The sequence below is a fragment of the Orycteropus afer genome, unplaced genomic scaffold (genome assembly GCF_000298275.1).
Source record: "Orycteropus afer afer isolate SDZICR_OR568_19922 unplaced genomic scaffold, OryAfe1.0 scaffold00253, whole genome shotgun sequence".
NCBI classification, from domain to species: domain Eukaryota; kingdom Metazoa; phylum Chordata; class Mammalia; order Tubulidentata; family Orycteropodidae; genus Orycteropus; species Orycteropus afer.
The window spans coordinates 2929933-2943815 of NW_006921840.1; the positions used below are offsets into that span (position 1 = coordinate 2929933).

The following is a 13883-nucleotide window of genomic DNA, read 5'->3' on the forward strand; positions in this document are numbered from 1 at the left end:
CTTTCCACAATGGTTGTACCATTTTACAGTTCCACCAGCAGTGTATGAGAGTCCCAATCTCTCCACAACCTCACCAGCATTTGTTATTTTCTGTCTTGTTGAACTTTCCTAGCAGTGCTGGGGCAAGATGGTACCTCATTGTTGTTTTGATTTGCATCTCTCTAATAGCTAATGATTGTGAGCATTTCTTCATATGTTTTTTGGCCACTTGAGTATCGTCCTTGGTGAAGTGTCTATTCATGTCTTCTGCCCAAAATGAGCAGTTTTTATTAATGTACTAAAATTTACTAATCTAATAACGTAGTCAAATTTATCAATCTTTTTTTATAGTTAGTGAGTTGTATGTTTAAAAGCTTCTCTACCTTGAAGTCATAAATAAATTCTCTTATTATATTTAATCTACTCATTACATTTAAGTAGATACTAGAAGAGCTAGGACTAATCCATAAGAATAAAGGCAAAATGAAAAAAAAAAAACAACAACAACAAAAAACACATCCTAACAAAGCCTGAAATCAAAAAAACTACAGGATCAAGATTTGCTTGCCAGAAGAAACTTAAATCTTCTCTGAATGACAAAAAAACAAATCCATAGACTTCAGCTTAAGATATAATCTTCCCAATCCTAGTAACAAAAACAAGCCAGAAACCCTATAAAATCATAGAGTTTTCAATTCATCAGAGCTGAGAGTACAAAGAAACCTAATGAACTAAAATCCAGAAAATGAAGAACCCCTCCTGGGAGAAGAGATTCATAAATTGCTTTTATCCGTAAAGAGCAGTAGGAAGAGAAGGCTGCCATTGACAGGGTAAGGTGAAATTAACAGAAATTTCCATATTTTTTTAAAGGGCAAGTGAGAAATGCCATGGCAGGTTAGAATCCCCAGGCTTCCTGACCACAAAGAAAGTTTGCATTTACCCATTGACTTTTCCCCATGAGCTTTCATTAAATGGTTATGTGGAAAATCAGGAGACCTGAGAAAGACCTTCTAAGGTACAGATACACAAAACCTGGTGAAGGGCTTAGGGCAGGAGAGAATGGGGATCAACCTATACCCCAGGCCCTGATGGAAGAGGAGGCAGCCACTTTCTTTGGTTGAGAAAGGCCCCTCCCTGCAGGCCTTCACTACACAGACCACTGCAACCCTCTACGGCTGAAAGCAGGCCGAGACTCCTCTTTGGAGGGTAGTTATAAAATAGCTGTATCAATAAAATGAAATAATTCTTGCTTACAAAATAATACATGAAAATTACGAAGAATAATAATAAAAGGGGCAAAACCAGGGGCAGAAACAGAGAACAAAGGTATGTACCAACTCTCCAGCAACCCAAAATGCTGGCAGCTCTGATTTTCATCTCCTTAGCTCTCAGATTCCAAACCTGCTGCAGGGAAGGTTCTAATCATGCTACCCTCAAATCATCTGAAGGCAAGTACTGAGTAAGAAAGACAAGAAGAGATCCAGGCAAGAAGTCTTTTAAATTAAGAGTTATATGTGGATGTATTCTATTGGCAAATATTCAGAACTCCTTCTTAAAATATGTCACATGATAGTATTATATATACCATACTTAACAGATAATCTGTAAGTGTGCTATTTAAGAACCCCATTTGAGATTCCCAGAATCTATCTACATTCTGATAATTTAAAAAATCTACAACAACAGCCTGCCTCTGCCAAGTTATTTAATAATTACTCTACACGAATGTGCTTTTTCCTGACCGATAAGCAATAAAGGAAGTACATCAAGAGCAACAAAATGTATCATGTTTTCTATATTTTATAGACACTAAAACATAAGCAAAAGCAGTAACCACCAAACATTGCTTATAGTCTTGGTTTTACGGTTGTTTTTTTTTAAATTAAGGTTTAGATAGAGTAATTTCTCAACTACTACCTAAAGTCATCCAGTGTTTCCTGTATCATGTTCTGAATAAAATGGATTTGAACAGATGTCAACGGTGCATTTGGCTGATTATTTCCAATGGTATCAGCTATTTTTCCTGACAGTGAACTGGCAACTCCAGCAGTGACGGAGGATGCTATGTTTGGATCTGAAACAAAGAATGGAGAAAATATTAATAGACAACTTGGAATAAGACACATCAAACATTTTTAAATAAAATTTGGCATGGGAACACTTGAAAAACTGGCAAATAACAGTGTTCCCATGACATTAAAAAAAATCACTGTCTAGAATATGAATCTTAGAAACTTTCCATGACATTATTTCTAATAATCATTTATCTATATACATAAACTGCCTACTGTCTAATGTACGTAATAATAAATGACAGAGGGATTAATTCTGAAGAAGCTCTGAACTCTTTCCTATAAAAAAGATGAATGTGACAAGCTGCACCACAAACTAGATAAACCAAGACTATCAAAAACAAAACAGAAGGAGTATAGGCAGGAGTAAAGCAGTTCTACAGGCAAGGCCCTAGATTTGAAACAATTGTAAAATACATACAGAAGCCTTAAAATGGAAGAACAATCTATATCAAAGAGTTGCTTCTATACAGAAAGTTGCTTTGTATACATAATTCTTATAGCTGAACCTAAAATCCCTTTAAATGTCATCAAGTTTTTATGGGTCTATGGCATGAACTCTAAGGATACGTCTTTAAAAAGAAAAAGAAAGAAAAAGACTTAAAATGAAGTATTTGATAGTTAAATTCGAAACAAAATCCACTGCCATCAAGTCGATTCCAACTCATAGTGACTCTATAGGACAGAGTAGAACTGCCCCATAAGATTTTCCAGGCTATAATCTTTACGGAAAGGAGCTCTGATAGTGTAGTGTTTAAGGCATTTGGCCGACTTCGAAACCAAATGGAGGTCCCTATGAGCAAGAATCAACTTGATGGCAGTCATTTTGGTTTGGTTTAATCTTTACGAAAGCAGACTGCCAATCTTTCTGCTGAGGTGTAGGTAGTGGCTTCAAACTGCTGTCCTTTTGTTTAGTAGTCAAGCATTTAACCACTGTACCACGAGGGCTCCTTATTCCATAGTTAACCATCTCTATTTAAAAAGTCCTAATTTTAATTCTATCCATACCACATTAGATCAAGACAGGTATTAGGTTGTGAGTGAAATTCACACAAAAAGAGTATTAAAACAATGCAGCTGAATTTAACCACTCAGATATTTTGCTGTCTTCCAGAGAGTCCCACTAGAAAACTGCCTATAAACTTTAAACTTTTTCAGTTTATGATTATTCAATTTATTTACACATTTGAAGCTAAGTAATTGTAGAACTTTTCAACATAACATTTTCAATCATCATTAAGTTTTATGTACTTACTTGGGGTAGAGGATCCATTGATAGGTGGTTCATACATCAACTGGGTTTCTAGTTCTTTCTCTGGCTTTTCCAATTTCTCAGGACTTCTTGCTTGGTTAGATGATGAAGAGGTATTTAAATTTCCAGTTTCAGCACCGGAGGAGATCAACTTTGCAAACTTTGTATTTAAAATAAACAATCACCTTAATACATAATTTCTGGGTTTTCCCATATTAATTTGTAACTACTCCCCACCTCCCCCAGTAGTGTCAAGGGAGAGAAAGAAGGAAGGGATATTAGAAGAAAAAAATGCTAAGACTAATAGCAAAATAAATCAAGTTTACTAATAAAAAAAAAACCTTAATGATAATATGATAAGGAAAAATCTCATTTTCCAAGCATCTGCTGTTGAATATCATTTAAAATGAAGATCATTGGCAGAAAAAAAAACCCAAACACCCATAGAAGCTAGTCAGAAATATTTGGAAAATAAAAAACATGTTTGTAACTCTTGAATCATATTTTTTCAATGCCATCCTAAAAAATAAATATGGGAAAGAAAAAAAAAACCACACACACACACACACACACACACACACTAAATACTTAACAGATTTGTCTGTTATTATACAGTACTTCCTGGTAATATTTGATCATTTTGAGCCCTTACAAAGGAAATCAAATTATATATGAGATACAGTATTATATCAGAAAGCAATAATGATGAATTCCATTCTTAATGCCATCAACTTTATATCAAACCTAGAGCAAAATGACTTAGCCATCAATTAGGTACATTATGCTGAATGGAAATACATTTTAAAGGAATTCAGGTGTTCTTGTATAGAGAAATAAATCAAGCATCTTGTTTTAGGAAAAAAAAAAAAGTTTACCTCTGCTGTTATCTTCAACATATCCAAAGATGGATTTCAAAATACTCTTTAGCCATTTGTAACATCCCAATTTAAGAGTATTTGTCTACCTATTAAGTAGACAGCACTGTAAATAATTAGGACATACCCACTGCCATCTACACTCTAGTGATCAGCTCCATGATACATGCTACTGATAAACACATATAGAGATTTCAGATACCTGTTTCAAAGAGTCTTTAGCTTCTTGTTTTCCGAGATACATTTTCTTAGACTCAGCTGCCAGATCATGATTTTCAATTTCTTCTTTTCCTGGAGATCCCATAAAGACATTAAGAGGACTAGAATGCAATACAGAAGTGCTTGAAGTGACTGGATTTTTTCTTGGAGGAAACACTGAGTTCAACTGTGGTAGGAAATCAAGGCCTAAAAAAAGAGGAGAAAAAAATTGCACTTGTATATGATGTCCTCCAATCTTGGATATTTAAGAAAAGGACTTAACAATTGGGTAAATTAATATAGTAGAAGAACATGAAATTTGGATTCAGAAGACTGGTTCATTTCCCTTCTCTACCTCTGATCTGTAAATGTGAATGATGACATCCATCTCCCAAAGTGGTGAGGATTAAAAGTATGGGAAAATACTTTGAAAACCATGAACAAAATAAATGTTTCTGTTTTTGATAAATGAGAGTTGTTAACTTAGTTTTTAACTGTACAATGTATCTTTGTAGCAGCCTCTAAGATAGCTCCTGATGACCCTTACCCCCTGGTTTCCATGCCTTTGTGTAATGCCCTCATTTTGAATGTGGGTTGGATCAAGTAACTTGCTTGTAACAGAAAGATGTGATCATATGTCATTGCCAATATTGTTGTTGTGTTGTTGATATGTGCTGACCAGTCAGACCTGACTCATAGCGACCCCCCCTTGGGTTTCCAAGGAGGTATCACTATGGAAGTAGACTGCCCAACCTTCCTTCCAAGGAGTGGCTGGTGGGTTTGAACCACCAGCCTTCTAGTTAGCAGTCAAGTGCCTTAGGCACTACGTTACCAGAGCTCCCTTTCCAAAATGAGGATATAAAAATATTGTGGCTTTCATCTCAGGTGCCCTCTTTCACTCAATTACTGACTTCCTCTGAGGGAAATGAGCTGCCCTCTGAAGAAGCTCATGTGGCAAGTACTGAAATGCCCAGCCAACAGCCATATGAATCAGCTTGTTGTCCAGCCTTGAGACATCTGCAGCTCTGGTTGCCATTCTTACTGAAGCACTGAGAGAGACCTGAGGCCACAGTATCCAACTAAGCCATGCCTGGATTTCTAACCCACAAAAATTATGAGATTAAAGAATGTTTACTCTTTTAAGCCTCAAGCTGTTTCGGTAGTGTGTTACACAGCAACAGATAATTTGATATCCCTTTTAATTTTCATGAAAGTATTTCTCAGTAGTTCTTACCATCTCCTTTGACCATGGGCTCATCACTTCCCTTGTTAACTACAGCATCTATAATGACATTAGAAAATCAAATTTTTAAATGGTGAAAAGGAAGCCATAGCAGCTGAAGTTTCCTATTCACTACCCACAGGGTTCAGAGACCTAAGATTTTAGGAAGGAAAATACAAATGAGGTTAAAGCTAAACTTTCCTTTTCATTCTTTTAGCTTCATAAATAGCAGTGAATCAGGGAGGGAAAAAAAAAAAAAAAAAAAAAACTACAGTATACACCCATTTCATGAGGCAGCAAGGCACAGTAGGAAACGCACTGGAGTAGGCTCCAGAGACCTGTAATCTAATTATCTATACTATTGCAAAGTGTTGTGATTTCAGACAAGTCTTCAATGCAACTAACCTTTAGTTTCCAAATCTATAAAAAGTGGGTAAGGGCTGACCATCTCTTAACTCTGTTTTGAGGATTAACTGAAATAATGTAAAAGTACTTTGTAAGCAGTACATTCTTAGAATACATAAGGTTTTATTAGTATTATTTCAATGGTAAAATAGGTGTAAGAATATTTCAATGCTATAGTATTATTCAATTAGCAATTAACATGAAAAATTATTTAACTAATAGATTTCATAAAAAATGGTCAAAATTCATAGATAAATTTACCAGGAATTCTAATGGTGAATAAACACCCAAGTTTATCACATTATTAGGAATATCATTTACCTACATGTATGTGTGTCTATATGCACAAACACTTTCAGAAGTTGTTAATTTACAAGATATTAACTTACAAAACTGTTACCTCTTAACAAAAGCAGTGGTATTCTTATTTAAGACGAAGAAGCTGAGGTGCAAACAACATTAAACCTTTTACCTCAATAGAGAGCTGCATCCTTGAGATTAAGAGACAAATCTATTCACAATGAAAACCAGTACTGTGTATTAGTATCCCTGTTTTTCCTTATTAATAGCATGAAATACTAATGAGTGCAGGGGCATATGGCTTCAATTCTAACAACATTTTTAAATATAGCAAAAGTAATTTAAAGGAATATCTATCCTTTATGCATTTCCCTTAAACACCATCAGAGGGGATTTAATTTATTGACCAAACACTTCTAAAAAGCCCTCTAGTACATTTGTCAGTTCATCAGGTGCTCCAGGGTCTCGTAGCTACAGCTCCTAAACTCAGAAACCTTTCTCATTACCAGCTCAAACCACTTTTCCCTCCTTTACCCACATCCTTTCTGTCTTTACTCATTAATGATGTAGTTTGACCTCTTCATCCTAAGGAGGAGGAGGAAAAAAAAATCCTTCCTCTTCCATTAGACAGATGGTGACATGTAACCTGGCAATTTAAGCAGTCATGTTCTGGGTGGAGAAAGGCAGAAGACGCTCCTTTATTAATCAGTCTGTACTGTCATATATGTATTTATTATTTCTGATTGTGAAACTAATTGCAGAAAACTTGGAAAATGGGCTATTTAAAGTAAAAAATGACACTGTACAAGATCACGAATGGAAGGAACCATTTAAACATCCTGCTACTGCTGACACTTAGATTCTATCCAGTTTTTCTCTATAGTAAGTAAAACAGCAATTAACACACAAAGCTCTATGGGCTTCTCTGATGATTTTCTTAGGGTTAATTTGTAGAAATGAGATTATCAGGATAAGAAGCATGAATATGTTAACTTTGCCAAGTTACCCTCTAAAAATTTAACCATATTGTTGGTAATAACGCTACTAGCAGTTGAGACTATTCCACTACGAAAAACAGTATGAACAGTAAATACCAAAAAAAAATAAGTAAATAAAAATACAATCATGCAACATACCAAATTGATATAATATGAACAGTGATGATATAGTGATTCTAGTTATCAAAATGGCAGAGATTTTTCTCCCTAATGGCAACATTTACCAGCAATGGGAAAAAAAGGTGTGGGGGTGGGGTAGCACTTTCATACACATTATAAAAGTGGAGACACTTCATCACCTGGTCATATTGCCCCATGAAAACATTTAATAAATCCTAATTAAACATTAATGATAAAAAAAAAACCTCACTGCTGTCGAGTCAGATACCACTCGTAGCAACCCCTCCCTGGGTTTCTGAGGCAGTATCACTATGGAAGTAGATTGCCCAACCTTCCTTCCAAGGAGTGGCTGGTGGGTTTGAACTGCCAGCCTTTTGGTTAGCAGTCAAAAGCTTTAGGCACTACACCACTGTTTTTTGCCTATCAAAATATCCGAGATTTTAAGATATATTTAGATACAAATATAAGTAAAAGATTACCTACAGAGGTAAAACTTCTTTTAAGAAACTTGTGTGAAAACCAGAATGCTAACTAGAGAGCTATCTGCATAGTTCCTATGTGAAAATTACCATCATATATTTTAGAATGATAACACCTGAAACATCTTAGTGACATAACTCTACTCACAGCAAAGGAAAAGATAGCACCCCAGGGATTGACAAAGCCAAGAAACTGTCATGAATGGTGTTAAAGTGGAGCTACCCCTCACATCTTTTAGCCAGAATAAAAACATAATGACTATCAGTGACAGAACATAATAAGCTCCAATTTGAACAGACTTACCGTCTCTAATAGGTGAGAACATGTCACCTAAACTACTTTTCCCAGTATCATTGAAGCTGGAGAAATCTTGATTTTTTCCACCGTCTGTTTCCTTTGATAAAATATCTGTGTTTATGCTTCGAGGCAAACCTTGCAGGAATTAGATATTAAAAATGAATGTTACTATATCTAAATGAATTTTATCATCAGAAGCTAAGTTCTAAAAATTAATGCCAGCCTTATCCACGTGGTTAGTACTGTTCAAACCAGGAACATTCAGGCAAAGAGAGTAGAAGAAAACAATGGCTCAGTTAACAAGCATTTTCAAGCAATGACCACCAGCTGCCCCTGACTCATGGCGACGCCATGTGTGCCCACAAAGAATTGATTTTTCAGAAGATCACTAGGCCTTTCTTCTGAGGCGCCATGGGTAAACTTGAACTTCCAACCCTTTGGTTAGCGGTCAAGCATGCTAAATGTCTGCGTTATTCAGGGGCTTCCCCATGGAAGAAAAAGTTTCTCAAATTGTTCATATACCAACACTTTATTTTAGCCATTTTCATGGAAGTTTTCTAAATTTTGTATCATTTACTGCTCTCTTAAACAAAGTATACAGAACATAACTTACTTTTCTTACTGATGGGACCATCCACAAATGATTTAAAAAAAAAAAAATGCCTGTCAGGCATATATATATTAACAATGGCTAACAAATAACAAGGAGCTCTGGCAGCATAGTGCCAAGGCACTTGACTGCTAACCAGGAGGCTGGCGGTTCAAACCCACCAGCCACTCCTCGGAAGGAAGGTTGGGCAATCCTACTTCCGTAGTGATAACTGCCTCGGAAACCCAAGGAGGGGTCGCTAGGAGTCGGGGCCGACTCGATGGCAAGCAACAACAACAACAACAACAAATAACAAGATTCAATAAGCATTTGTTCCCTTCCCTCTCTTTTTCCTTTACTAAAGATGGGAGTTTACCATTGCCCTCAGCCTTATCAACCTCAAACAGCTTCATTAACCCCTCTGTAGTTTACTAACAGGGGGAAACCTAGAATGCCAAGCTCAGAGAACAGTACAGTAGACTATAATAAAGAGACATGCAGCTGTTTATTTTCTCTGGCAGTGTATGATGCATGACTTTAGGGCAGGGACTTTGTTTCAGGAAGGCTGCAAGCTCTTCTTGTTCATTTTGGTTAAGGACTGGATTCTAGAGATTCAAGAGATGTTACAAAAGTCTGGCATCATGGATTGGCAGCACAGAACGAATTATGTTTTAAAAAGTGTTTTATTTGGCATCTCAGAATTAAATGAAAAAGGAAAAGCCTGGTAAGAAAACAACAGTTTGTACGTCTAAGAAATGTCTAAACTAGCTAATGAAGTAAAGTTTTCTACTAATACCCCCGGGAGCCCCAGTGGTATAGTAGTGAAGTGTGTGGTTGCGAACTGAAAGTCAGAGGTTTGAACCTACCAGTTGCTCCACTGGAAAAAGATGTGGCACTGTGCTTCCATAAAGATTTACAGCCTCAGAGATCCTACAGGGCAACCCTACCCCATAAGGTATCTGCCCCATAGGGTTTCCAAGGCTGTAAATCTTTACAGAAACAGACTCCCTCATCTCTCTCCTGCTGAGCAGCTGGTGGGTTCAAACCACTAACATTTTGGTAAGCAGCCAAATGCCTTAGACACTGCACCACCAGGGCTGTTTTTGGGCTAATACCGGATAGAAATTATGATATAACTGAATCATTTGTGCATCACCATCATTAAAGTTTGTTTATATCACAAGTTAAATCGTGACAAAGAAATTTCCTCCCCCTTCTCTTGGATTCAGGAGTTTTTAATTCTATTTTTTGTAACTTTTCTTTAAGTTTGCAATTACTTCAAAATAAAATTAATAAACAAAAATTTCAAACTTGTGTGTGGGCAGAGCAAGTACCCATTTGCCAGAAATTTCGCTAATCAACCAGGAATTTTCATTAACCAGTGACACCGCACACCCGAGTATTTCAGTTCTTAATTAATGCTGTCGCTGTGAAACACAAGCCTCCTTATGATAAAAAAAAGCTTATATTAAACAAAAGAATCTTTATTTTAATTTTTGAAAAGTAATAAAACTAATAAAATTATTATAAAATAATTTTTGAAAATGGCTATTTTCGTAATATAGCTAATTCAATAACTTGGCAAACATTATTCAGGTATATTTCAAAAAGAAGTTCTTTTAAGTACCATAATCTTACACAAATAACATGCACTTTACTCTTTTTTTGGTTACAGTTATTTTTGTAAGTACGCTATGCTAATTTTTTACAGCAACATGCAAAGTAAAAATTATCATAACGTGCTAGTGAAAACATCTTGCAGGGGGCTGCCAATGGCAAAAAGTTTATAATGCATGTGTTATTTGCATAAAAACATGGTAAACAGCTATGATATTTGTTTCCAAGAGTTCTTAAACAAGGACCTAATTACTTCTTTTTCTATATAATACACAGTGACTTTTTTTTTTAATTTTTATTTTGATTTGGGTGAAAGTTTACAGAGCAAATTCACTTTCCCTAGAGCATCTCACAATGACTTCTAAGTAAATATGACAGAAATAGTCATAGGAAATTTATAGGAAATATAAAACCTACTGCCATTGAGTCGATTCTGACTCACAGTGACCCTATAATATGAGCAGAATTGCCCATATGATTTCCACTACTGTAAATCTTTACAGAAGCAGACTGCTTCATCTCTCTCCTGCTAAGTGGATGGTAGGTTCAAACCACCAACATTTTGGTTAGCAGCCAAATGTCTTAAACACTGTACCACCAGGGCTCCTTATAGTAAATATACTTATCTTAAAAAACTGTTTCACATTATCAATGCCCCCAAAATTAAAACTCTACTTTTACTTAGAAATAGTAAATTCATACTGAAAAAGTACTAACAAATATTTCTGTCCAAGACAAACAATTGCCCTGCAAGTTAAAAAAGATACACATACATACACACATACCTAATGAGCACAACATTTTAGAAACATACTGGTATACTACACATAAGCTTTTAAAAATATCTGCTGCAAGTTGACAGTATAGCAAAACTTTTTAAAATAAAAAAAAAGAGTTTTCATCAATTTATAGAATATGATCTCTATTGTGGGCAAAGAATATTTTCTATAATAAGTAAGGAGAACCTTATCATATTTCACCTTCACAAAGTCTAAATGAATTCTCTGTAACTGTTTCATCAATATGATTATCAAAACAGAAGAAATCTTTAAAAAATTGAAATCTTTTCTTTATTTAATAAACTACTAACATACTTCTTACTATGTGGTGGGCACTATTTGGCACTTAAAAATGTTCATTTACTCACATGATTTACTTTCTACTTTGAAATATGAAGTAAAAATCAAAAACCAAACCCACTGCTGTCATAGCAACTCTGTAAGACAGAGTAGTACTGTCCCATTAGGTTTCTAAGGCTGTAAATATTTATAGGAACAGCTTGCCTCATCTTTTTCCTGTAGAGTGGCTGGTGGGTTCAAACCTGCTACCTTTTGGTTAGCAGTCAAATGCTTTAACCACTATGCCACCAGAGTGCATAGCTTTTTTTCTTTCTTTGACAGCATCAAATCTTCACGTTACCTGATTAATCTGAAGACTCAACGGAAAGTCATCCTGGTCGGTAGTAGCATTAAGAATGATTAATTTTTATGTTACCATTCTTTTACTCTTAAAAAAATTAGTATTTCTCACAATCAAAGTCAGCTAAATAGAGTAAGCATAGAAGGGCCTTTCATTAACTTCTTCTTTTTCTTTCAACTTCATAGCTAAAGCTAAAATTTTAACTCAGTCTATGATATCTACTAATAATTTTGCTTTAAATACTCACATGAATTTGAGTTCTAGGTTCTTGAAGAAATGACTAATTATGTATATTTGAGAGAAAAAAAGAACTGTACACATAAGCAACATTTACCTGCTTTGTCTTGAACTGCAACTGTTCCTGTCCCCACAACTGCTGTCATGGGCTGTGGTAGAACTGTGGCAATGGAAGTGGTCTTTGCTTCTCTGACAATTCCAGAATTCTGAACTCCTGCACTGGTATTGTTCACATTGACAGTTCGTTTGTTCACTGCCATGGGCTTATTTGAACAACCTTTATTTAAACTTGACTGACATGGAATGGAATATTTCAAAGCTCAGGTTACTAATGTTCCATACTATACATTAATATTTTATAAATTCTGTTAGATTAAAAAATAGTTTCCTTTACAAATGTTCAATGGATCTGACATTTTCACTCAAAAAAAAAAACTTTAAAAATATTTTAGAAGAGAGAAAATTTGAGAAGTACAAAAAAAAAAAGTTTTTAAACTAAGTATCACTATAACATCTTACCAAAATTTAAAATACTCTCATAGAAAAATATTCTAAAACAAAAGTAAAATCAGTGAACAGTAAACACATAATTTTTATATTTAAAGGCTAGATTTATCTAATAAAATTAAAACTGCCAAAAAAAACAACTCACCTTAGAAAAAGCAGTGGAGAACTGAAATGCTATACACTGCACAGATGTCTTGTGAGCACTGATGGTTTTCACTGGTGATTTCAACATCCTTAAATCATATTGATATATTTTCCCCCGGGAAGATCCAATAGCCAAAGTGGCTCCATCAGCCATGAAATCTACCGCAGTTAGAGGGGCATCGGCAACTAAAGTTTTTACTACCCTTTGGAAAAGAGGAAAAAGTATACATAGGTATGTGATTGTATAAAGGTATATAAGCTTCTATAAATAAATGTATACTAAAACAAAAGTTACTTAGAATCGGACAAATAACATGCATAAGCCAGAATTTTAAATTTTAACTTAGAGACACTTCTAATAAAATGGCATGCAAAAGAATTGCTGGACATCCCATTTATTTTTCTTTTCACTTCCAATAGATAGACTTCTACACCTTCTAGAAACAGCATCAATTTTTTTGAGTAATTATTGTTAGCTTGGCAGTAAATGCGACAGAATTCCCCATGTGTTACTCCCCCTAGTTACTCCACAAACAAGTGTTCTAGCCTCCGGTTGAGGAGGCTCTTAAGTATCCCATTCCATTTATCGACCTATGCAGGCCTCCAGAGGACCATGACCTTTCACAGTGGAACAGCTGCTACTTTGTTCTCAGTTGAGCATCTCTTGACCAAGAAGCTAAGAGGAAGAGAATCCATGTGGTTTGGTTCTCTGAGGAATCTAATATAGAAGGAGAGACACTGAGCTGGTGAAGCTGAGCTCTTTGCTAGTGTCTGACATAAGAGAGGAGTGGCTTTCTGACTCTTAGGTTTCTCAGTAATTTCAAAGAGATAAAAAGGAAAAATGAAATAAGTAAGTAAAAACTCCAGCATTATAACAGGGCTGGCAGTAGGACATCTTCTAGTAATAACATTTCCATTTTCTTTCACATGAACTTTAGCTATTGTTCGGCATCGTGAACACAACTGCAGCACTCTTGTAGCTGTGTTTTAGTATATACCTATATATATATGTACATATATATATAGGGGGGCTCTGGTAGCGTAGTGCCTAAGGGCATCTGACTGCTAACCAGAAGGCTGGTGGTTCAAACCCACCAGCCACTCCTCGGACAGAAAGTTGGGCAATCTACTTCCATAGTGATACTGCCTCGGAAACCCAAGGAGGGGTCACT

At 35.6% G+C, this 13883-nt stretch overlaps 1 protein-coding gene across 1 annotated transcript in view; it reads right to left on the reverse strand.

Moving 5' to 3' along the window:
- NEDD1 (NEDD1 gamma-tubulin ring complex targeting factor) overlaps window positions 1-13883 on the reverse strand; it is an 82495-nt gene that overhangs the window by 4439 nt on the left and 64173 nt on the right. Inside the window, exons 7-13 of the mRNA XM_007949767.2 lie at window positions 12713-12914; window positions 12158-12353; window positions 8205-8333; window positions 5611-5658; window positions 4381-4583; window positions 3307-3463; window positions 1897-2053 (exon numbers count right to left, since the gene is read on the reverse strand). Of these exons, the coding sequence (XP_007947958.2) occupies window positions 1897-2053; window positions 3307-3463; window positions 4381-4583; window positions 5611-5658; window positions 8205-8333; window positions 12158-12353; window positions 12713-12914 (1092 nt within the window). The remainder of the gene's footprint in view (window positions 1-1896; window positions 2054-3306; window positions 3464-4380; window positions 4584-5610; window positions 5659-8204; window positions 8334-12157; window positions 12354-12712; window positions 12915-13883) is intronic.